The sequence below is a fragment of the Macaca nemestrina genome, chromosome 7 (genome assembly GCF_043159975.1).
Source record: "Macaca nemestrina isolate mMacNem1 chromosome 7, mMacNem.hap1, whole genome shotgun sequence".
In the NCBI taxonomy this organism is placed as follows: Eukaryota; Metazoa; Chordata; class Mammalia; order Primates; family Cercopithecidae; genus Macaca; species Macaca nemestrina.
In genome coordinates this window covers 84,611,311-84,636,855 of record NC_092131.1, presented here as the reverse complement: position 1 = coordinate 84,636,855, position 25,545 = coordinate 84,611,311, and the positions used below count along the sequence as shown (strand labels likewise).

The 25,545-nt window shown below is 48.2% G+C and overlaps 1 protein-coding gene across 12 annotated transcripts in view; it reads left to right on the top strand.

The window, feature by feature from the left end:
* Positions 1-25,545, top strand: part of LOC105499587 (dehydrogenase/reductase SDR family member 2, mitochondrial) — a 51,365-nt gene that overhangs the window by 13,352 nt on the left and 12,468 nt on the right. The window contains exons 1-8 of one of the 12 annotated variants that reach the window (XM_011772232.2): positions 876-3,533; positions 3,708-3,885; positions 4,347-4,448; positions 7,730-7,797; positions 8,678-8,729; positions 8,976-9,121; positions 9,397-9,452; positions 9,713-13,901. In XM_011772232.2, the coding sequence (XP_011770534.2) occupies positions 3,394-3,533; positions 3,708-3,885; positions 4,347-4,448; positions 7,730-7,797; positions 8,678-8,729; positions 8,976-9,121; positions 9,397-9,452; positions 9,713-9,873 (903 nt within the window). In that variant the 5' untranslated portion in view covers positions 876-3,393 and the 3' untranslated portion in view covers positions 9,874-13,901. Of the gene's footprint in view, positions 1-872; positions 3,534-3,707; positions 3,898-4,346; positions 5,502-7,729; positions 7,798-8,677; positions 8,730-8,975; positions 9,122-9,396; positions 9,453-9,712; positions 13,902-25,545 lie in introns of those variants that run through there. The other 11 variants (XM_011772229.2, XM_011772230.2, XM_071100421.1 and 8 more) reach the window with 11 other exon arrangements.

Below are 25,545 nucleotides of genomic sequence, written 5' to 3'. Positions count from 1 at the left end.
GCATGGGCTCAGCCCTGCACTCACCCAGAACCAGCACAGGCTGGCACCTGCTGGGCTTGATCGGGGGATGAGCTCCCTCTGGGCTGCCGGAATGCCCTGGCTAGGTGCTGCAAAGTCCCATGGAGAGTGCCATTGAGAGGTGAAATTGGCTGGGCTTCTGGGTCAGGTGGGGACCTAGAGAACTTTTCTGTCTAGCTAAAGGTTTGTAAACGCACCAATCAGCACTCTGTGTCTAGCTAAAGGTTTGTAAATGCACCAATCAGCACTCTGTGTCTAGCTAATCTGGTGGGGACTTGGAGAACTTATGTGTCTAGCTAAAGGATTGTAAATGCACCAATCAGCACTCTGTCAAAATGGACCAATCAGCTCTCTGTAAAACAGACCAATCAGCTCTCTGTAAAATGGACCAATCAGGTCTCTATAAAATGGACCCATCAGCAGGATGTGGGTGGGGCCAGATAAGGGAATAAAAGCAGGCCACCTGAGCCAGCAGTGGCAACCCACTCGAGTCCCCTTCCATGCTGTGGAAGCTTTGTTCTTTCGCTCCTCACAATAAATCTTGCTGCTGCTCAGTCTTTGGGTCCGTGCCGCTTTTAAGAGCTGAAACTCTCGGCCGGGCGCGGTGGCTCAAGCCTGTAATCCCAGCACTTTGGGAGGCCGAGACGGGCGGATCACGAGGTCAGGAGATCGAGACCATCCTGACTAACACGGTGAAACCCCGTCTCTACTAAAAAATACAAAAAACTAGCCGGGCGAGGGGGCAGGCGCCTGTAGTCACAGCTACTCGGGAGGCTGAGGCAGGAGAATGGTGTAAACCCAGGAGGTGGAGCTTGCAGTGAGCTGAGATCTGGCCACTGCACTCCAGCCTGGGCGACAGAGTGAGTCCGTCTCAAAAAAAAAAAAAAAAAAAAAAAAAAAGAGCTGAAACTCTCACTGCGAAGGTCTGCAACTTCACTCCTGAGCCCAGCAAGACCACAAACCCACTGGAAGGAATGAACAACTCCAGATGTGCCGCCTTTAAGAGCTGTAACAGTTACTGTGAAGGTCTGCAGCTTCACTCCTGAAGTCAGCAAGACCACAAACCCACTGGGAGGAACAAACAACTCTGGACAGGAGGAACGAACAAGTCCGGACACACCATCTTTGAGAACTGTAACACTCACCTGAGAGTCCACGGCTTCATTCTTGAAGTCAGCAAGACCAAGAACCCACCAATTCCAAACACATTTTGGTGACCACAAAGGGGCTATCACCTATCGCCAAGCGGTGAGATTATCACCAAGTGGTGAGACCATCGCCTATCACCAAGCTGGGAGACTATCACCAAGTGGTGAGTACCATCAGACCCCTTTCACTTCCTGTTCTGTCCTATTTTTCCTTAGAGTTTGGGGGCTAAATACCGGGCACCTGTCGGCCAGTTAAAAGTGACTAGTGCGGCCGCTGGACTAAAGACATGGGTGTCAGGCCTTCTGGGAAAGGGCTCTCTAACAACCCCCAACTCTTCGGAGTTGGGAACGTTGGTTTGCCTGGAAGCAGCTTCTGCTTTTCCTGTACTTCTGGGCTGAGCTGAAGGTCGACAGAGAGGAAAGCCATTCAGCTCTAGGGTCCCAACAAGTTGGTTGACCCTGTGGCCACGAGTGGAATTCTTAAAGGCATGTCGCTCAAGTGAGACTCGCCCATCTGTCCTATCTATCCTGACCCTTGTCCCCTGGGTCCTAATGCCTGCCAGACATACTTCCTCTTGCCTCTCTTCTCCAAGGCTAGTCCCGCTTCTAAAAAACCACTCCCTGGCTCTGGTGCTTTTCTAGTTTCTCCTATAAGAATGATTTCTAGTATAAATTTCAGGACTCTGTTACCTTCTTTAGGCATCTGGGCTCACCAATCAGAAAGATATAATTTTTGCCCAAAGCCCCATGGTAGGGGGGACTATCTGGGATTTTAGGATCCCTCCTCAGACAAGCAGGCCTAACAAAAGCTATTCCTGAAACTAGGATATGGGGAATCTCAGAAATTGTATCCTTCCTTTTCATATAAGTGAGGACAAAAGGTGTCACTCTTCCAACCCTGGAGATCTCTTTCCTCCCTCAGGGTATGGCCCTACAATTCATTTTTGGGGCATAACATGGTTATAGGACATGGGTAAGGTCCCAATACTAACAGGAGAATGCTTAGGACTCTAACAGGTTTTTGAGAATGCATCAATAAGGGCCACTAAATCCAATTTTTCTTGGTCCTCCTTGTGGTCTAGGAGGAGAGGCAAGGGTGCAGCACTCTGTGTCTAGCTAATAGGGTGGGGACTTGGACAACTTTTGTATCTAGCTAGAGGATTGTAAACACACCAATCAGCACTCTGTGTCTAGCTAAAGGTTTGTAAATGCACCAATCAGCATTCTGTCAAAACGGACCAATCAGCTCTCTGTAAAACAGACCAATCAGCTCTCTGTAAAATGGACCAATCAGGTCTCTGTAAAATGGACCGATCAGCAGGATGTGGGTGGGGCCAGATAAGGGAATAAAAGCAGGCCACCTGAGCCAGCAGTGGCAACCCACTGGAGTCCCTTTCCACTCTGTGGAAGTTTTGTTCTTTCCCTCTTTGCAATACATTTTGCTGCTGCTCACTCTTTGGGTCCGCGCTGCCTTTAAGAGCTGTAACACTCAACGCAAAGGTCTGCAACTTCCCTCCTGAGGCCAGCGAGACCATGAACGCACCGGAAGTAATGAACAACTCCAGATGCACCGCCTTTAAGAGCTGTTAACAGTTACTGCGAAGATCTGCAACTTCACTCCTGAAGCCAGCAAGACCACGAACCCACCAGGAGGAATGAACAACTCTGAACACACCATCTTTAAGAACTGTAACATTCACCGCAAGGGTCCGCGGCTTCATTCTTGAAGTCAGCGAGAGCAAGAACCCACCAATTCCAGACACAGAAGCAGTTAATTACTGGCATAATTATTTGTTGGTGCCTGGCATCCTCATTTAACTGGGAAGCTGCATGGGTGGGGTTCAGGGCTGAGTCTGTGGTTTACTAGGGTGTCCCCACCTCTACTGCCCAGTGCCTGACACATTGCCAGTGCTCAATGTTTGCTATGCAATGAATGGAAAAATCACCCTTGTCTACCGAATGTTGAGTCTCACATTTTAATTTGTGAATAATTTCCCCAGTTTTATAGCTTAGGAGTGTTCATGGATTGCTTTCCTGACCTGAGGTTCATGTTTGAAATTTACCCTAACCAGCCTGACTCTCTGCCACTCTCTGTTGCTGGCCTTGTCTGTCTAGAGGAAGGAGGAGGGTAGATTACCTTCATGCTCACTGAGGCATCAGTGATAAGTGAAACCGATTATTTGCCCTAGGCCTGATTCAGCAGGAAGCATCGCAGACACCAACCACCATGCTGCCAGCAGTGGCCCGGGGCCACCGGGGCTGGTTTCATCCCTGTGCTAGGCTTTCTGTGAGGATGAGCAGCACTGGGATAGACCGGAAGGGCATCCTAGCTGAACGGGTAGCTGTGGTCACAGGGTCTACCAGTGGGTGAGTGCTGGATTGCCCATGGGTCCTGACCCCTCACAAGGTCCTTGTGGCTTCCACAAGGACTCAGAGTTTCAAAGCAAGACCCACCTTTATTTGCTGATTTCCAGAACTGGGTAGAGGAAGGACAGTGGGGAGAGGCTGAGGCTGACTTGTGCCCTCCATTTCTGCATCCAGGATCGGCTTTGCCATCGCACGGCGTCTAGCCCAGGACGGGGCCCACGTGGTCATCAGCAGCCGGAAGCAGCAGAACGTGGACCGGGCTGCGGCCCAGCTGCAGAGGGAGGGACTGAGCGTGGCAGGCATTGTGTGCCACGTGGGGAAGGCTGAGGACCGGGAGCGGCTGGTGGCCACAGTGAGGGGGCAGGTGGTGGAAGGACACAGAGAGGGGAAAATGCAGAACCTTTCCTTCACTGCTCAGACCTGGGAGGGGGCCTAGAATATGTCCTGAGACCGTGACTGTGCCCAGGCTGACCTTGCTGCCCAGAAGTTCCCTCGGGAAAGTGGCCTGTTTGTGAGCGGACCCTCACCCCACCCCCAGGCCCTGGGAGAATCATTGTGGAGGAAGAGTCTGAAGGGGTGAGGGAGGTCCCCAGAGTGACCTTCCTCTCTCGGTGCCTGGCCCCAGGAGCCTGCCCTTGGGACACCTAGGTCACTTTCCTTCAGGAGAGTTTGGTTTTTGCAGGAGCCTTGTAACCATTTCTGGCTGAAGCATCTGCTCTGCAAGCTTTGCCTAAAGGCCCTATGATCTGGACTGCCCTGGGAGGGAGAGCCCTCCTTAGGCCATCTCCACACTCACCCAAGTCCTCTCCGCAGGCCCTGGAGCACTGTGGGGGCATCGACTTCCTGGTGTGCTGTGCAGGGGTCAACCCTCTGGTGGGGAGCACTCTGGGGACCAGTGAGCAGATCTGGGACAAGGTGAGAGGCCTGCCCCCGGGAGGCGGCTGAGGTCCCGGTGCCAGCTCTGCACTGGGCTCCAGCATGCCTGTGCCCACCAAGACTCTCTGTTTCCCTCCAGAGGTTATTGGAGAAGCAGGCCCTGGGTGGTAGTCCTGCCTGGCTAGCTGTCTCCCAAAATGTGCCCAGATGCTACTTTCTGGCTTGTTGATTCTTAAATCTGGCCCCTACACTTTCCACTTTCTTTTCTCTTCTCATCCCTTTTGCATTTAATCATTCAGCAGATATTTATTGCTGTGTGCCAGGCACCACCATTCCAGGCTCTAGGGATACAGCTGTGAATGGTTAGTCAGAGTCTCTCTGTAAAAGTCAAGCATTTCTGTGTGTTGCACCCTTTTGTAGAGGAAGATACAGGTCCTGTGTTTTTCTTTGGTGACCTGTGCCTCTTGCGGAGACGCACTCTCTCCTGGAAGGGGGCTCCTCATTGAGTCTACAAGAACTTGCTGTCAGGACCAGATCCAGCCATCAGCATTCCAGGGGATTAGACATCCCAGCCTGCTGCCAGTCCATTTAAGGATTCTGCCACCTGGTCCACAAGGGACTGGGAGAGACCTTGTAAAATGCCTTGAAGCCCATCTTGGGCCTAATTGTTCCCCAATGACTTATGTTCCTTTCACTCTCATGTTTTGTTCCCTGTTCTCTCTGTCAGAATGCATGGTGATGAATCTCATTCTTTCTGCCATTGTGAGCATTCCCCACTCTGCCCTAAGCACTGGGTCAAAGTGTTTCCTGCCTTCTGGCCTTAGTGTGTTCTGCCTTCCTTAGCTCCTGCACTCTCATTTGCCAACATCATCTTCAGGCTGGCCCCTCCCTTCTATCTGCCCTTGGCTGGGTGCCCTTGGCTACATCCTCAGAGATGATCTGAAATTTGAGCTCCCTGCAGCCCCTGCTGAGCTGCTTCCCCAGGCTCTTTAGCTATATTCTTAATGCCTCCAAAGGATCATTTGTGAGTTTATAGCTGGGATTTTATTGCTGACAGTCTCCTAACCCTCCTGAATCATTTTCCTGTTTAGTGTCTCAGTTCACAGGATCATGACTCTTTTTCTCGAAACTGTTTGCAGTCTTCCCTCCTGAAGCTGAGGGCAGATGCCAACGATCTGACCTTAGTTTCTCGGATTCTCCCCTGTTCTCCAATGACTTGGCCTTCAGTGAGCGATTCTGTACCACTGGACAGAAATCATTGATGACTCATCCCTGATCACATCTGCCATCACCTCGGAGGTGAAATTGTCACAAAATGAGTTTAGAATTTACCAGATGCTCTGCTTTCAACTAAATGCAGTTTTCAGTAGGTGTCCTGTAAGGAGAATTCCCTACCATTCATCTTATTTTTGAGCCAGTTTTGAGGCCATCTCCAGGTAGACCCCCCCTTCTCTCTAGCAGGTTTCACCATTAGGGAAACCTCTAATCTTTTAAACCACCAAAACCACATCACCTCCATCCTTCTCCTTACCCAGTGACTCCAGCGTGCACCCTCTTTCAGGCTCATGGGTAGTTCTCTGCTCAGGACTACTTGGCACACAGAGCTACTCTCTCCTACTTTCTAATGGGGCAGTTTTCTTCATCAAGGGAGGGAGTCTCACCTTTTCTTTGGCATGGGTTTTGTTCCTGAGTCTAGGAGGGGCCTTACCTCAGCCCATCACTCAGCCTGATGCACATGGAGTTTTGGACAGATATCCTGTGGGCTGGTTGGGGTCTATTTTGTCCAGAAAACCCTTACAGCTAGCCTAATCCTCAATTTCTTCTTATTAGGGACCTCAGGGAGGTACCCTCTTCTGACATCTGGGCCACTTCTTGCAGTCATGGGGGGTCATCCCCCACACTGGTAACGTGTCGTCAAATGGGTCACAGCAACATTCAGCTTAAGTATTTTCCCCGCCCACATCCAAGGGATTGAGTGGGCATGAGATCAGGGAGTGGAAAAAACATTGAACAGTCCTGGTCAGTTGCAGGTGTGCAGTCTCATTCCCTAGAGACGCAGGATGCAGATGACCTGAATCAGGATAGATCCCTGCAGGAGGGGTTCCTGTTGCCATGTCAGTCCCACCTGGCGCTCTGCCTTAGCTCCCAGGCTCTGCCTCTGCATCTTTCCTTGCCACTTCCTCTCTCACTTCTCCCCTGTTCCCAGACCCACCAGACAGATCCTCCAGAGTGTCAGGACCTGTGTGGCTTAGCCTGGATTCAGACTTTAGTCACAAGCAGGATCAGCATAGACATCTAGCTCCCAGAATGGCAATTCTGTTTTGTCTCCCTGTTTGTATTGGCTGCAGGAAAGCTCAGAGCCAAGTCTGCGACAATCTGGTGTGTGTAGGCCTTCACAGCCTGCGTTTTGGTAACCAAATAATAGAGTAAATGCTCAGTCCTTATCACATGCTGTGAACTGTAGGCACCAACCTCACTCTTGCTTTTTCTTATTTTTCTGCACTGATTTTTCCTTTTCTCCATTTCTTCACACATTGTACCTATTTGATTTGTTTTATGCTGTTGCATTGTGAGTATGCCTTAAATTCTATGGGGACAAGGTGAGAGCACAAGCAAATGAAAGCTCAGAGAGACAAAAAAGACTGTTCCAGAAATCTCCCTTGCTTCTAGCACCTGCTTCCGCTCCATCAGACTGTCTTCAGTCTTTCTCCAGAGGCCTCTGCTTACAGTTTGTTGCTGCTGTTTTTTTTAAGAGACAGGATCTCACTCTGCCACCCAGGCTGGAGTGCAATAGCATGATCATGGCGCACTGCAGCTTCAAACTCCTGGGCTTAAGGGATCCTCCCGCCTCAGCCTCCTGAGTAGCTAGGATTACAGGTGTGCACCACCACACCAGGCCAATTATTTTAAAAATTTCTTGTAGAGACAGGGTCTCACTATGTTGCTCAGGCTGGTCTTGAACTTTTGACCTTGAGTAATCCTCCCACCTTGGTCTCCTAAAGTGCTGAGATTACAGACATGACCCACTGCCCCCAGTCCCCATTTTCTTTGAAAGGCCTGAACATTTCCTTCCTCGTGTCGGTCCTGAACAATTCACATTTTCAGGGCTCTGCTCACAGGCCTGTGACTTAGCCTGCCTGCCTGTGAAACCATTAGCAAATTGGAAATACCTCTTGCACTAGTCAGAAGGGGGATTAGTTTCTCTTACCTGCACACAAATTGGGTCTGCTGCACAAATTACAGGGCTCCAAGCGTCTTATGAGATCAGGACCTGGGTTGACCATGTCTCTGCCCTCATCCATGCTTTGCTCTGATTTCAGATCCTAAATGTGAATGTGAAGTCCCCAGCCTTGCTGCTGAGCCAGTTGCTGCCCTACATGGAGAAGAGGTACTGCAGGGTGGAGGTGGGGACCAGTGGGAGTTGGGGACCTGAGTTGGGCACCAAAGTAGAGTCAGTAGCACAGCCGGTAGTGGGTGGAGGACAGAAGAGGTGTCTCTGGGATCTCCACATCCCTTATCTTGTCCTGCCTCACCTTCTGTGTGGCTGCCATTCCCAATTCCAGTGGCTGCAGGATGAGAGCAGTATTCCAGGGGCCCAGGCATAGTCTCCTTGGCCTTGACATCAGCAGGTTTGGTACAAGGCTATGCTTTAGTTCCTTGACCTTGTTGGCTGGTCATTGTTACCTTACCTGCTCTCTGTTCTTACCAACTTAAAACCAATGACAGGGTTAGCCCCATTCCTCTCCATAGGAAAAAGCCTTCCTCATGCCCGCGCTTGGTCTCCAGGGACCCTGCCTGTGTTCTAGGTCCTGCAGATCTGACTGTACTCCTCACAGACACACCCTTAGGAACTGGCTAGGGGCTGTCTTCAGTAGAAGGAAAGTTCCTGACCGTCACTTCAGGTCTCCCTTACCCCATCTGCTCCTTAGAGGTTGCCCATGGATAGGCACTCACCATCAGCCTTGGGTGCCTGTTCACCAAATCCACCCTGCGCTCTCCTTCAAGCACCCGGCAAAAGAGGAAGCAGAGTATAAGGGTTCTGAGCATGGACATTGTATTTATGAGAAATAGGGATGGAATCCTAGCTCTGCCATGTATTGGCTGGTACTAAACCTCTCTGAGTCTCAGTTTCTTGAACTCTGAGATGGGGATAGTAATAGGACCTGTGTTGCTTCTGTGAGGGTTACATCATTTAGTGACCGCCTGATGGTATCACCATCAGTGGTAAGCTCTTAGCTTCAGCTTCTCTTGTGTTTGTCTCATCTCAGGAAGGGTGCTGTCACCCTGGTCTCTTCCGTTGCAGCTTATTTTCCAAGAATGGTAAGTGCTTGGTCCTTGTGCTCCTCAGTGGTGTAGGGTGAAGGGCAACTTTGTCCTCTTCCTCAGAGCCTTACAGAGAAAATGCCTGAGACAGACCCCCACCATCCTCCTGCTGCCCTGGGCTGAGCTTGTCTCCATGTGGGTGGGATGGCTGCTGCGCCTGTGAGATCCCTGTAGGTGAGAAATCCAACCAATGCTTTCCCCCACTCTCCCATATCCTAATCACTCTCTCAATTCCCCTCCCAGGAGCTGGGTGTCTACAATGTCAGCAAGACAGCGCTGCTGGCTCTCACTAGAACACTGGCATTGGAGCTGGCCCCCAAGGACATCCGGGTAAACTGCCTGGTTCCAGGAGTAATCAAGACTGACTTCAGCAAAGTGGTGAGGATTGGGTGTGTCCTCCATCTCCCAGTCTGGCTAAGTGGGAACCCTGCCCAGTGACTAAGGGATAAAGGGGTGACTGAACCCTTAGGTCAGCATGCTTATGACTGAGGTCTTCATTGTTCTCTGAACTCAGCCATGGTGCAGTCCATCCATCCTGAGAAGATGCTCCTTCTTTTGAGAAGGGCAAACCTGCCCTAGGTGCTCTGCCTGGTGGCCTTCCCGGGGCCCTGCCCATCTCCTTGTTTTAGTAGCACTGACTCTTTCATTTCTTCCGTTTCCCCAGTTACATGGGAATGAATCTCTCCTCAAGTACCTCAGGGAGTATCTTCAGATGCAGAGGCAAGTGGGATTTGGAGATTTGGTGGTCTGTGTGTGGCTGGGCAGGAGCAGTTGAGTCTATTGCAAGAGCAGACCCCTCCCTGTCATCTGACAATTCTTTTTTGCTGAAATCTGGAGTCCACATGGCCCTGGACGGTGCAATTAGCCCTGTTGCGTCCACCTTGTTCCCCATAGAGCCCACTCCCACCTATCGTCCGTGAGCCCCAGAGCAGCAGAATCAGAGTACAAGATGCTTAACACTGTGTCCTCCTTGCATCCAGGATTGGGGAGCCGGAGGACTGTGCAGGAGTCGTGTCCTTCCTGTGCTCTCCAGATGCCAGCTACATCACCGGGGAGAACATCGCAGTGGCAGGCTTCTCCTCTCGGCTCTGAGGGGAGTGGGGGTGGCTGTGCAGCTGCGGTCCCAGGCCCAGGAGCCTGAGGGGGTGTCTAGGTGATTCTTTGGATCTGGAGACAGGGTCTGCCATTCTGCCAGACTAGAAAAAATTTGGGGACTTACTCATGCTAGGCTCGAGGGAGAAGAAAAACCCTTCAGTATTCTCCTTAGGACTTATCTGCATGACTGTTATAGATTTGGCTGATCCAATCAACATGTGGGGTTCTCGGTGTGGGGCTGGGGAGCTGAAGGACTTTATGGAGCTGTTGCTTTGGAGGAACCTTAAGGGAAAGGAGTAGAAGCTCAGGCCTCTGAAGGATCTCAGCTCCTCCTCTCTGTAATTTGTGCTTTAAGCATTTTTTTTCCCCCTAAAATAAACTCAAATTTATCCTCAAGTCTGGAAGCGTCTGTCAAGGGTAGAGCCCAGGGCAGCATGGTGGGAAGAGGCCTCTACTGCCAGCTGCCCTGAGCTTGTTGCAGACACACGGAGGTGGGAGTGAGTGTGCTGCCTTGCAGAAGGCTTTGTGTGTGCTCCATTATCTGATCTGGGCCTACTGGGGGCTCAGCAAGGTGGTGGTGGGTGACGGTGGAAAGATTCTGGGGTTCTCCCAGGGGTCCTCCAGGCTGGTACTTCTTAACATTTTCTGGGCCACACAGGCCTTTGAGAACCTAGAGAAAACAGTTATACCAAATCTTGTACATAGTTCCAGTTAGAAGAGAGAGTCAGAGCTGAAGTTCCTCTTGGGGTGAACACACGACTGTCTTGGAAAGGGCTCTGTGTATTGTCCTGAGTCATATTTGGGGGCACTACCCTCTGTGCATGCATACCCAAGCTCAGCCCAGTGGAGGGGGAACAGTGGTCCTCAGGTTTTCTGTGGCCCTGAACACCCCTCTTGTGACCCATAAGTGTTGTCCTGAACCAGTCCAGAGGGAGGAACTGAGACAAGACTTCCAAGCTGACCCCCAGCATTGGTCTCATGGAAGTCCTTCAACAACGCCTCCTCTCCACGCCACCCGGGGACGGGTCCTTATGGAGTGAATAGTTCAATTACAAAAGCATTTGTGCGTCTTACTACAAGCTATGCATTGTGCCAGGCACCCTGGAGAACACGGACATAAATAAGACCAAACCTCTCTCCAGGTCTTTCAGTGTGGTGGGAAGACAGAAGGCAGAACACTCATCAGAAAGTGAGGCAGAACATGTTTATTCATTTGATGCATTTATTGACTACCACTCTGTGCCAGTCACTGTTCTAGGAGCTTTGTGTGTCCTAGGAGCTTAGGGTATAGCAATGAAGGAAACAAAATTTGCTGCCCTATGAGCTCACATGCTAGTCAGGAGAGACTGTAATAAATAACAAACATATTATATGTAGTGTTAGTAAGTACAGAATAAAAAAGATAAGGAGTAGAACAGAGGAGTTGAGGGTGTGGGGGTGGTGGGCAAGCCAGGGTAGGCACATCATATGCAAAGCATCACAGGACCACAGAGGACCATGGCTTCCAAGGAGGCTGGTGGAGGTGCCATCAGAGCTGAGACCTACTCATTAAACATAAGAACAAATTGGGTTGCAGGAATGCTGTCTTTCAGTGGGAAGACCAGGATCTGAACAGGTGGCACGGTTAATGGTGAAGGGATAAATGCACCTCTGGGATCCTCAAGACATGGGAAGAAATATTATAGTAATGGACAAGACCAGAGTCTGGATGTGTTTTTGGCCCTCCAGATCCACTCCCCACCCTTCTCTGCCTGGCGTGGTGCCGGGCTGACCTCTATACTGCATCATGGAGGCTCCCTTGCTTTCAGGCTTTCACTCAGGGGTAGAACTGGGGAGGTCACATGTTTCCCTGGCCCCCTTCCTGAAGGCAGTGGCTGTGTCCACCAAGGACTATAGCTCCTGTGAGGCCACTGACACCCCCTCAACCACCAACTGGCTCCCCAATTGGGCCCTTCATGCTGGGAATCACTGTTGCTGGTTCCTGGTGCTTCACTACCCTTTGCTGGTCACTTTAATCTTGCCCACTTATTATTCCTTCATTTCATTCTCTTTAATTACTCCTTTGAATGTGGCCTGACAGGGGAGCCACAGCCAGGTCAGAGTGGGGCAACCCTGATAGGTTTAACTATTGAAATCTTTCTAACCACCCCCAGCCAGGCTGCTCTGGCCTCTTCCTTGGGTTCCTCCAGGCATTTCTATGACTCAGCAGCCAAAGGGTGAAGGGGTGACATGGCAGACTTGCCTCCTTTGTGGCCCAGGCCCTGCAGTAGATAAAAGACAAATACAAGAAGATCTCTGGAGGTGCCAGGGACCTGCCTGAGACCCCCCGGGCATCACCTCCCTCCTTCTGGCCTTCTGCAGCCAGGTTCCCACTCCTTTCCAGGAACTCCATGGAAAGGAAGAGGAATACAGTCACTTGGAGGTGAGCAGTCATTTCTCACTGGTTCAGAGACCACTTTTTACAGCTCCTCAATGTCCCTACTTCCAAAACTATTTTGGATGTTGAGCAGGGAGGGTCTTCTGGCTGAACAGTGCCTGGCCCTGCCTACTGCTCCTTCTCTTCCCACTGTCTAAGTTGTTTCCTCCCTCCTTCCTCATGGAATTGGGCCACCTGCAGCTCCTGTGCTGGGCCTCCCTAAAACCAGCTCTCCCTGCCTGGACATCTGTGCTATATCCAGGCTGCCCACCCTGGAAGGTGGGTACTACCATGCGTCAGCCTCAGGTCACCCACCTCCATGGGCTGCTGAAGGAATGCATTCTTATGGAAGCACACCCCTCAGCCTGGGTTCTCCAGAAAGCAGAGCCAGGTGTCAATGCTTCTGTGGCTTCTAGAGGAAGACAGGAAGAGCCAGAATTCAAATGAGGTCTCCATTCTCCAGCCCTCCATGATCCTTGCTGGTGGCATCATCACTGCTTGGAGTAAGTCCCCTGGTGGAGTCGTTGCCCGAAACCTACCCTGACTGGGAAGTAAGATTGGGAGCCTCAGTTTCTGAGAAATAGGGGTCCCCCAAAATCCTTCCTGACTTCAAGGTGTGTGATTCTCATCTAATATTTGGTTCACAGCCCTCTCTCATGCAGCAATTGGGTGTGAATCCCTCCTATGGAAGTGTGTGGTGGGCATCCCAGGGTCCCAGGGGAGATTTGAACCAGTTACTGGGCTAGGTGCAACTTAGAATCAGGGCCAAACAGAAGAGTGTCTGAGTTACCCAGAGCCCCATACAGGTTCTAGTGGGTGAATTTATAGTGGAATCAGGCAACATAGACACAGGGTTTTTCTAGCCAAACTCAGCAACTCTGGAGTGAGGATGAAGGAAAATGGATAACGAGGTCTTCCTGGGTTTGGGACATGTCCAGGCCACAGTTCAGTGCCAGGATGTCACCTGAAGTGGCCCAATGGAGGGATCCCAGTGTGGGGGATGGTGGGGATCCAACTTCTCCAGTGACCCAAAAGCATAAGGTCTCAGCACTGAGGCTTCAGTCAGTGTGGGGAAGGTTCTACGGCCTGGATGAGCTGGGGAGACACAGCAAGGTGTAGTAGGAGATGCAGCAAGGAATGGAAGGCTGAATTCTCCAGGCGAGAAGCCCAGGCCCAGAGAAGTGACTCACTCAAAGGTTCTGTAGCTCTGGAACAGCTAAGGCAGTGAACATGGCCCTGCCACTCTCCCTTCAGCACCGTGACCTTCTCCTTCACCTTCAGGGGCTGAGTGCAGACAAAGTAACCATGTAAGATGGGACAATGTCCTGTAGGCTTGCAGGAGAGACACCGAGAGTGGAGAGATTGGCTGCAGAGAGGCTGGTGGAACTGCAGTTCAAAAGCAGGACAGGGGACTGATCTCTGTCCTCCCTGCAATGAGAGTAGGGAAAGCTTTGACTTCCTAGGTGAGAGCAGAGAGACGTCACCAAGACAGAAAGCCCCATTTCTGTACACAGTGGGGAGAAGAGGACTTTGCACATAGCCGAGCAATGCTCAAAGGGGGTATTTGGAGTCCTGGTGACATGTGTGTTTGTGTGTATGCAAGTGTGTGTGTGTCATGTGTGTGTGATACAGTAGGACTGACCTTAGCAAGGGGAAGGGGTTGGAGAAAGTGTGGGTAAGGATGTGGGAGGTGTGGAGGGGATTTGCCTTTGACTTAGGGCTCTTGCCTCTTCCTCTGTTGAAATACCCATCCTGGGTCCAAGCTGAGCCAAGCCTTGTGGAGTGAGGAGTGGGGAACAGAGAGAAGGGAAGGCCTTTGTGCTCTGACTCAGCTCATCCACCCTGCCATGCTCCTTGGCTGCCTCACAGCCCCCTAAGTGGACAGAGTGCAGTGTCTTGTGGCCTAACTGGGTAGGGTGAGGACAAGGGCTGGGACTGATTGAGTCTCCCATCTCCTTCTCCCATAGTCTTTCTCAGTCCATATTTCCAGCACAGGGGCTACTGGTTGTGGATAACCATGCACATGTGCTTTCTTGAGATAAATCACCTCAGTATTTATTTGGTTTCCAGTAGCCTTGGGTGATACTGAGACTATTACCTGGGCTAATCAATGAGAAACAAAAAACAAAACAACAGCCAGAGGGTTTCTGTTGGCTTGGAAGTGTCTGGGAGCTGGGAAGGAGGAGGAAATGGAACCCTGGAAGTGAAGAAAGGCAGTGAGTGGGACTGAGTTTACAGCTCTTCAGGTGTGGGCAGAGCACCTCAGGATGGGTCAGACTCTGGGGGCTGGAGTTGGAATAGCAGACTCTCCACTTTGGGAGCACTTTGTTGCCTACTTGTACATTTCAGGTTAATTCCCTTATCTCTGATCCCTTAAGAGAAAAGAGAAAAAGTCCTATGGCTATGGGGGAATTCTAGAGTGTGCAGGGATGGCCACAGATAAGCATTCTGGTAAACTAGGGTAATAGCATTCCAGCCCGTGGGTTCTCTGTCTGGTGACTCCCCAGGCAACCCATGCTTGTCTGGATGTTATCCTCACACCCTGGAATAAAAAGTGGTGCAAGCTTCAGCCACTGTTTTTGCTTTTTCCGGACTACTGTGTGGTTGGGGGAGATCCTCTTGTCCACTGTAATGTAGCACTCACCTTGGCACTGCGTATCTCCAGCTGTCCCTGCCAATGTTCTGCTTGTGAGGCTGGGCTTATCCAGCAGGAGGGAGGTCAGGGCAGTGCCAGGGTGAGGAACCCAGTGCTAAATTATAACAGAAGGGGTGGTCCCAGGGTGGCTTGAGACAGTATGGCTGTGCTGAAGAGTAGAACGTGAGGTTTTTATGGAGGCTTGGTTCTGTGGAGTCAGGTGAGGACAGAAATGGGTGCATGCCTGAGGCAGTGTTTATTTACTGTTGACTTCAGCAGCAAACATCCTGGATTAGATTTTGCCAAGAAGAGGAGTTGTCCTTCCAAAGTAAATGGTCCCTTTGGTCAATTGTATAGTGAGGGTAAGCACTGGCTGATTGACAAAGTAAAGGAGTGACAGGAGTAGGATGGAAATGGAAGGACTGGTCACAGGTCAAGGTTCAGAATGAAGGCCACAAGCCACAATATGCCTCATGCCTCCTCATGTGTAGGGCTGGGAGAGTGTCGAGGCAGGTGGAGGAACCTGAAGGAGCAGTGCAGGCCATGACTGTTTTGTGTGCACTGGATGGCTGGACTCAAGTTTAAAGTTTCTGTCCCTTTAGCCCTTGAAGGCTAAAAGATGCTGTCCTCTATACAGGCAGCATTCTTATGAATCCTAGTGAGTGAAATGACTCCCCTTGCTGATCATTTTATCTGTAACTTTTGATGTTTTTTAATTGCTACTCACTCCAGAGAAGTTAATTTGTGGATATACACACACAGCTTGCAAGAGGCAAAGTTGGGATTTGAATCTGAGTCTTTTTCTTAACCGTCCTCCATGACAAAATGATGGCCAAGGCTCTATGAGCCCAGTTCTGGCCTCTGGCTATTCTGTCGTGTTCTGTGTCTCTTGAAAGCAAAGCCCGAGGCTTTCAATTTTTGGACAAGATATGGGAGGGAGCAGGAGTGATGGAGGGAGTGGTGAGAGAGTTAGGGAGGCAGGAAAGTCACTACAGGGGTGCATCATGGAGGGAGCCCCCACATGTCCTTCCCCCTAGGACCTCTTATAAGAGTGTGGAATGCCTCTGGAAGTGTAGGATGGCAGATGGAGCATTCATTCATGGGTTCTTATCTCCCACCTATCAAGGGTTGCCCCGGGGTTGTCAGCTCCTTCACAGTTCCCCCAATCAAAGAGGAAGATGCATCCACAGTGCAATGAGGTGAGACCCACAGGAAATGGTCCACCCCAGCCATATCTGAAATCAGAATAAGGGCAAGAGGGTGTGAGTCAGGGAACTCAATACATCTGCTACAAGGTGTCTAGAAAGTAATAGTCCATGGGTTCAAATATATTTAAAAACAAAACACTTAATCCATTGCTCCTGTGAGACTCCAGGGAGAAACAGAATCTTTCCTATGCACAAAATGACAATTAGTCCACTTCCCCCAAGGGGTAGAGTTTAGAAATTTTCACTGGAGGCTTTCAGGCTGCCCAGTCTCAAATCTCTCATTAATGGTTTGAGCAGTGCCTGTGGCTGTCTCTTGGGGTTACGGAAAGAAACCAGAGAATTAAAAGGAAGGGAAGACAGGAAAGGAGGATCAGAGAGAAAACCCTTAATTAACTAGACACATAAAAAGAGCTTGGGGGGTCTTTCAAAACCAGTGTTCTATTTGTTGCAAAATAGAATTATTTAAATTCAACAGTTAATACTATAAAGCTTACATGCAGATGTTAAAACTCCCTTTACTTTTCCCTAAGTAAATAACAGGACAGTTTTACAATGTGAGGACTTGAGAAGTGGAGGAATACAGGGCCTTCTCTTGTCCCATTTCAGGTAATTTGGTTTCTGGAGACAATTGACAAAGGATGTTCATGCTAATGGTGGGTCCATGGTGACCTGAAGCACCCCAAGTATGGATTTGATGTCTGGAAACCTCAGCAATAACCCCGGTCAGAGCACCAGGCAGTTTGGGTCTCGAATGTTCTGGGTCAGATTTTACCAGAAAAATGAACTGTCCTTCCATCTAAAGCAAATGGTTCCCTGGGCCATTTCAGTAAACTGAACAGCTTACTGAAAGCACAGTCAGCCCATATCTGAAGGGGTTCTTTTTTTTTTTTTAATTATACTTTAAGTTCTAGGGTACATGTGCATAACGTGCAAGTTTGTTACATATGTATACTTGTGCCATGTTGGTGTGCTGCACCCATCAACTCGTCAGCACCCATCAACTTGTCATTTACATCAGGTATAACTCCCAATGCAATCCCTCCCCCGCCTCCCCATGATAGGCCCTGGTGTGTGATGTTCCCCTTCCAGAGTCCAAGTGATCTCATTGTTCAGTTCCTACCTATGAGTGAGAACATGCGATCTTTGGTTTTCTGTTCTTGCGATAGTTTGCTGAGAATGATGGTTTCCAGCTGCATCCATGTCCCTACAAAGGACACAAAATCATCCTTTTTTATGGCTGCACAGTATTCCATGGTATATATGTGCCACATTTTCTTAATCCAGTCTGTCACTGATGAACATTTGCGTTGATTCCAAGTCTTTGCTATTGTGAATAGTGCCGCAATAAACTTAAGTGTGCATGTGTCTTTATAGCAGCATGATTTATAATCCTTTGGGTATATACCCAGTAATGGGATGGCTGGGTCATATGATACTTCTAGTTCTAGATCCTTGAGGAATTGCCATACTGTTTTCCATAATGGTTGAACTAGTTTACAATCCCACCAACAGTGTAAAAGTGTTCCTATTTCTCCACATCCTCTCCAGCACCTGTTGTTTCCTGACTTTTTAATGATTGCCATTCTAACTAGTGTGAGATGGTATCTCATTGTGGTTTTGATTTGCATTTCTCTGATGGCCAGTGATGATGAGCATTTTTTCATGTGTCTGTTGGCTGTATGAATGTCTTCTTTTGAGAAATGTCTGTTCATATCCTTTGCCCACTTTTTGATGGGGTTGTTTGTTTTTTTCTTGTAAATTCGTTTGAGTTCTTTGTAGGGTCTGGATATTAGCCCTTTGTCAGATGAGTAGATTGCAAAAATTTTCTCCCATTCTGTAGGTTGCCTGTTCACTCTGATGGTAGTTTCTTTTGCTGTGCAGAAGCTCTTTAGTTTAATTAGATCCCATTTGTCAATTTTGGCTTTTGTTGCCATTGCTTTTGGTGTTTTAGACATGAAGTCCTTGCCCATGTCTATGTCCTGAATGGTATTACCTAGGTTTTCTTCTAGGGTTTTTATGGTATTAGGTCTAACATTTAAGTCTCTAATCCATCTTGAATTAATTTTCGTATAAGGAGTAAGGAAAGGATCCAGTTTCAGCTTTCTACTTATGGCTAGCCAATTTTCCCAGCACCATTTATTAAATAGGGAATCCTTTCCCCATTTCTTGTTTTTCTCAGGTTTGTCAAAGATCAGATGGTTGTAGATGCATGGTATTATTTCTGAGGGTTCTGTTCTGTTCCATTGGTCTATATCTCTGTTTTGGTACCAGTACCATGCTGTTTTTGGTTACTGTAGCCTTGTAGTATAGTTTGAAGTCAGGTAGCATGATGCCTCCAGCTTTGTTCTTTTGACTTAGGATTGTCTTGGCAATGCAGGCTCTTTTTTGGTTCCATATGAACTTTAAAGCAGTTTTTTCCAATTCTGTGAAGAAACTCATTGGTAGCTTGATGGGATGGCATTGAATGTATAAATTACCTTGGGCAGTATGGCCATTTTCACAATATTGATTCTTCCTATCCATGAGCATGGTATGTTCTTCCATTTGTTTGTGTCCTCTTTTATTGGGTTCTTTTTAACAGGAAAGAGATGAAAGTATGGGAAGCCAAGGAAAAGAAACCATCACTTTCTATCTTAGCCTGTTCTTGTTGCTATCACAAAATACCGCAGACTTGGTAATTTTTTTTTTTTTTTTTTTGCTGCTGTTGTTGCCCAGGCTGGGGTGCAGTGGCATGATCTCAGCTCGCCGCAACCTCTGCCTCCCAGGTTCAAGTGATTCTCCTTCCTCAGCCTCCAGAGTAGCTGGGATTATAGGCATGCGCCACCATGCCCAGCTAATTTTGTATTTTAGTAGAGACGGGCTTTCTCCATGTTGGTCAGACTGGTCTTGACCTCCTGACTTCGGGTGATCTGCCTCCCTTGGCATCCCAAAGTGTTGGGATTACAGGCATGAGCCACCATGCCTGGCTGCAGACTGGGTAATTTATAAAGAGCAGACATTTATTTCTCACAGTTCTGGAGCATGAGAAGTCCAAGATCAACATGCCAGCATTCTGTGTCTGGTGAGGGCTGCTCTCTGCCTCTAAGATGGCACCCCATTGCTGTGCCCTCACATGCTGGAAGAGCAGAAGAGCATGAACCCACTCCCTTATGCCCTTTTATAAGGGCCCTAATCCCACCCATCAGGGCTCTGGACTCATGACTTTGTCATCTCCTAAACATCCCACCTCTTAATACTATCACACTAGCCATTAAGTTTTAGCTATCAATTTTAGGGGCTACATTCAGATCATAGGACCCTCCAACCCCCAACTACAAAACAGTCTACATCAGAGAGAGCCATTTCCAGAATCCTCCTCTAACTCCTTTCTTCTCTTCCCCATTGTCCTGAAGTTTATCAGCTAACTTCCTGCCAAACCTTTGAGGGAGGCTTGGTTCTATTCCTGCCTTGCTTCACTTGTTGGGGTTAAGCATTGACACAGCTGTGGGGAGGTGTAACTGCTTGAGGATTCACCTGATGTAAGCCTGCATGCCTGCCATAAAGGCTGTGTTTTTCCTGCCAAATCTGCTGGTTTTCCTCCAGTGCACCTGGTCTCTAACCTTTTCAAGAAGAGGTTGAAACCTGCCCATCATCTGCCTTGGGAGCAGCCACACCCCAGAGTTAAGGAAGAGAGAACTGGAAAAGATAATATAAAAGTCTAGTTTACCTGCACCTTTCCTCTCCCCTTGCCATTTTATAGACAAGGAAACTGATGGCCACAGAGGGGCCAGGGACTTGACAGTGTGGAGGGCTGGTGGGAGAAATTATCCAGAAATCAGATTCCTTAATTCCCAGTGTGGGCTTGTCCATGAGAAAGCCCCATGCCAGGTTCCCCTGCTTTCTTGGTCTCATGCATTGATGATACTTTAAGAAGTTCTTCCCCCTGCTGCTCCCCCCTCACCTCCCCAGAGCAGGAACTTCTGGATTTGAATAGGAATAGTTCTTGAAGATGGGATGGCCAAGCTGACATTAACCTCTGCCAGCCCACCGATAAGTCCAAATGATTTCACTGTCATACCTATGGGTGGTCGGAGAGCCTGACTGATCCCCACTGCGTCCCAGCCAACAGCAGGCCCATCCTCAAAGCTCCTGCCCACTGGAGTTTTAGAATATCTTCTATTAAAGGACTTTGGTGTCTCAAAAAGTTGCTGAAGTGATCCTTACTTGGTATTCAATCAATAATTTAAAAAAAATCAGGTCAATTTCTGTACCACTCAGGCAGTATAGTAAAAGTAAAGAATTGAATTAACATCTGTACTCCTTTGATTGAAAGGCACTGAAAAAGAGAAAAGCAACCCTGGCAGCCAGGCCTTAGTGTTAATAGGAGCTGGCCTGGCCCTACAGCTAGATGAAGGTGTTCTGTTGAACATAAACAATTTCTGGAAACACCACCTTCAGACCAGGTCACTTTGTTAACTTGATGCATAAAGACAAAAATAACATTACTCTGTAATCATGTCTGAACACAGGCAAAATAAATTATTATTTGATGTGGTTTGGCTCTGTGTCCCCACCCAAATCTCATGTTGACTTTAGTCCCCAGTGTTGGAGGTGGGGCCTGGTGGGAGGTGGTTGGATCATCAGGTGGGTTCTGATGATTTAGCACCATCCCCCTAGTGCTGTCTCAGGATAGAGTTCTCATGAGATCTGCCTGTTTCAAAGTGTATGGCGCCCTTCCCTCTGCTCTCTCCTGCTCTGCCATGTGAAGACATGCCTGCTTCCCCTTTGTCTTTTGTCATGATTGTAAGTTTCCTGGGGCCTCCCCAGCCATGCTACCTGTACAGCCTGCAGAACTGTGAGCCAATTAAACCTCTTTTCTTTATAAATTACCCAGTCTTGAATAGTTCTTTATAGCAATGTGAGAATGGACTAAATATATCATCTAAACTACAAAAATGACCAAACACCCATTCCCCCAGCCTGCTTACGAGTGACTGCTGCTGCTTCATCAAAAGCACCTTTAACTTTGCTCCTTTCCTTTCTCTTTCTAGACTCAAACTGTTAAGATACTTATGGTTAAGACTCTAATCAGAGGGTTACCCCTGCTTCCCGGCAGGATCCAATCCAGGGCAAAGAAAGCCTTGTTTCCTTGAATCCTCCTCAAAATCTCCTGACACAAGCTAAATCCTATAAGTCCTTTCTAACATTCTCTTACTGAGATGCCCCGCAGATCCCCATGGTGTGTGTTCTCCCTTACTGTGGCAAATAAATAAAACCAGTTTTATTTGATCATAGTTGTGATCCTGGTGGTCTTTGGCTGGAGGGTATTGACAGCACTTATATTTACTTAAAACTTTTTTTTATGATTAATTTTGTGACAAATTTAAGTACTTTGAAAGAGTGAAAAGTGAGAAGTAAGTCTCTCTTTCACCCTCAAACTCTAGAATTCAGCTGCCCTCCCTGGAGGCAATTACTGTTATTAAAGACAGTCTATGTCTGTGCAAGCAGGTATGCATCATTGCTCATTGCATTTATCATTATTACCGTTGTCCCCTGTTGCGAGAAGTCAGGAACCCCGAACAGAGGGACTGGCTGAAGCCGCAGCAGAAGAACACAAATTGTGAGGATTTCATGGACATTTATTAGTTCCCTAAAATTAATACTTTTATAATTTCTTACACCTGTCTTTACTGCACTCTCTGAACATAAATTGTGAAGATTTCATGGACACTTATCACTTCCCCAATCAATACCCTTGTGATTTCCTATGCCTGTCTTTACTTTAATCTCTTAATCCCGTCATCTTCTTTGCAAGCTGAGGAGGATGAATGTCGCCTCAGGACCCTATGATGATTGCGTTAACTGCACAAATTGTTTGTAGAACATGTATGTTTGAACAATATGAAATCTGGGCACCTTAAAAACGAAAAGAATAACAGCAATCTTCAGGGAACAAGGGAGATAAGACTTGGAGCCTGACTGTGCCAGTGAGCCAGGTGGAACAGAGCCATATTTCTCTTCTTTCAAAAGCAAATAGGAGAAATATCGCTAAATTCTTTTTCGCAGCAAGGAACATCCCTGAGAGAGAGAATGCGCCCTGAGGGTAGGTCTATAGATGGCCCCCTTAAGGTGACTGCCTTTTACGGTGGAAGCCGAAATAAGCTCCAGTCTCCTGTAGCACTCCCAGGCCTATTAGGACAAGGAAATTCCTGCCTAATAAATTTTGGTCAGACAGGTTGTCTGCTCTCAAACCCTGTCTCCTGATAAGATGTTATCAATGACAATGCGTGCCCAAAACTTCATTAGCAATTTTAATTTCGCCCCATCCTGTGGCCCTGTGATCTTGCCCGGTCTCCACTTGCTTCGTGATATTTTATTACCTTGTGAAGTATGTGATCTCTGTGACCCACACCCTATTCATGCACTCCCTCCCCTTTTGAAAATCACTAATAAAAACTTGCTGGTTTTACGGCTCAGGGAGCATCACAGAAACTGCCAACATGTGATGTCTCCCCTGGACACCCAGCTTTAAATTTCTCTCTTGCACTCTTTCCCTTTATTTCTCAAACCAGCCGAGATGCTTAGGGAAATAGAAAACAACCCATGATAAATATCGGGGGTGGGGTTATCCCCGATAGTCCCCCTTCCCATTCATCTGTCCATTCAGTATGTATTTGTATTAGTCAGATTCTCTTAGAGAGACAGAACTAATAGGATATATATATATTCATTCAATGTATATATATATATATATATATATGGGATTTTATTAAGTATTAACTTACAGGATCACAAGGTCCCACAATAGGCTGTCTGCAAGCTGAGGAGCAAGGAGAGCCAGTCAGTCCCAAAACTGAAGAACTTGGAGTGCAATATTTGAGGGCAGGAAGCATCCAGCATGAGAGAAAGATGTAGACTGGGGGAGGCTAGGCCCATTTCTCCTTTTCACATTTTTCTGCCTGCTTTATATTTGCTGGAAGCTGATTAGATTATGCCCACCAGATTAAGGGTGGATCTGCCTTCCCCAGCCCACTGACTCAAATGTTAATCTCTTTTGGCAACACCCTCACAGACACACCCAGGATCAATACTTTGTGTCCTTCAATCCAATCAAGTTGACACTCAGTATTAATCATCACAGTATTGTACCTAGGACTCCACAGCAATGCTATGAACTTTCTTAGTGAAAGGATAAAGGTTACTCAGGATAGTGTATGAACAATTTTCTTCTCATTTTTTTTTTGAGACAGAGTTTTGCTCTGTCTCCCAGGATGGAGTACAGTGCTACCATCTCAGCTCACTGCAACCTCTGCCTCCCAGTTTCAGGTGATTCTCATGCCTCAGCCTCCTGAGTAGCTGGGACTACAGATGCGCACCACTACGCCCAGCTAATTTTTGTATTTTTAGCAGAGATGGGGTTTCACCATGTTGGCCAGGCTGTTCTCGAACTCCTGGCCTCAAGTGATCTGCCTGCCTTGGCCTCTCAAAGTGCTGGGATTACAGGCGTGAACCACTGTGCTTGGCCAAAAATTTTTCAATTAGTAAAGGCAAGGGAAGAAAGGTCTTGGTTGTTTGTGGTGATTTTAAACAGCTACCAAAAGTTTATTTGCAAAGAGGCCTATTGTTTGATTTGATTCTGTCTTCATTTATAGATTAGAACATCACTGTTGATGTAGAAGTTGCAGCATTTATGACAATGAGGGGTGTCTTAGTCCATTAGTGCTGCTACAACAAAATACCTGAGATGGAGTAATCTGTAAAAGACAGCTTCTCACAGTTCTGGAGGCTGGGAAGTTCCAGATCAAGGTGCTGGCTACAGAGGACCTGGTCTCTCTGCTTCCAAGATGGCTCCTCGGTGCTACATCCCCTGGAGGGGAGGAACGCTGTGTCTTCACAGGGCAGGAGTGAAGGGCAAGAGAGCTGAATGCTTGTGAAGCCCCTTTTATAAGGGCCTTAATCCCATTCACAAGGGGAGGAGTCCTCCTGACCTAAATACCTCTTAAAGTCCCACATCAATACCATCACACTGGCCATTAAGTTTCAACACCTGGCTGGGCGCTGTGGCTCATGCCCATAATCCCAGCACTTTGGGAGGCTGAGGTGGGTGGATCACCTGAGGTTAGGAGTTCAAGACCAGCTTGACCAACATGGTGAAACCCTGGTCTCTACAAAAGATGCAAAATTAGCGGGGCGTGGTGCACATGCATGTAATCCCAGATACTTGGGAGGCTGAGGTAGGAGAATCACTTGAAACTGGGAGGCAGAGGTTGCAGTGAGCTGAGATCGTGCCATTGCACTCCAGCCTAGGCAACAAGAGCGAAACTCTGTCTCAAAAAAAAAAGTTTCAACACCTGAATTTTAGAGGAGACATTCAAACCACAGCAGAGGGGATGGACTGAGGGGTACTGAATACATTCTTTGGTGTGGCTTTCCATCAGCTTTAGGATGAGGCCAAATTCCCTTGTGTGGCAGACAACTCTTCTCAGATCCTGACCTCTGTTTCCCTGGTCAGTCTATAAATTTTTTTTTTTTTTTTTTTTTTAGTAAACATTACTTGTCCTTAGGAGCATCACTGATGCCCATTGAATGACTTATAGGGCCTCATGAGTGCCAAGTGCTGTGTCCTTTCTTGTCGAGAAACCTTTACAGGCTGCTCCCTTTGGTGGAATTCACCTTCCAGGGCAGCCTCTAATGTGGCACTTGTTATAGTGCATGGGCATCATTGCCGTACCTTTCTGTTCTTAGCTTGGGGATTATCTTTCATTTCTGAAGGCCCTGCTTCCAACAAGGAGCTTGGCACATAGGAAGTCCTTAGTGAAGGCTTGTTGAATAAATGAATGAATTCTGAATGAATGAATTCCTCTTCTGAAGGGTCAGCCTGGTGCATCGGCAGTGGCAAACCATATAAGAAAACTGTTCCTTCTTTGAAAGAAAAGTGGAGGATTCCACCCGCCTGGCCACTCCGGAGCTACAGACCTCTCTGCCTCATGCACTCCAGGCCCTAATGGGGTTGTCTTTCTTTTGAGAAATAAGCAAAAACTTGTCGGAGTTTCCTAGATCTGGAAATCAGGTTGCTTCCTCAGCAGCCATTTCCTGTGTCACTTCCAGTCCTACCCATCTGGATCCTGCCGGAGAGATGGGGGTGGGGTGGGGACTACAGACTCTCAGAGCCTTAGGGCTCAACAGAGGTGCTCCCACATCTCCAGTCGCAGCACTGGAATGTAGCTGCTATTTATTGAGCTTTTATTTTGGGTCAGGCACTGTGCTAACAGTGTCTCAGGAGTTCTCTCATTTATAGATTATAACAGCTCTGTGAGGCAGAGGTTGCCTGTGAAGAACCTAGATTCCGGAAATGGTCGGTAACCTGCCTAAGCGTGGTCATCCCTCCGGCGCCCCCAGCTCAGCCCAGGTGGATGGTTCCCAGGGAGCCAAGACTCACCTCAAACATGCACCAGTCAGAAGCACAGGGTTAACGATCAC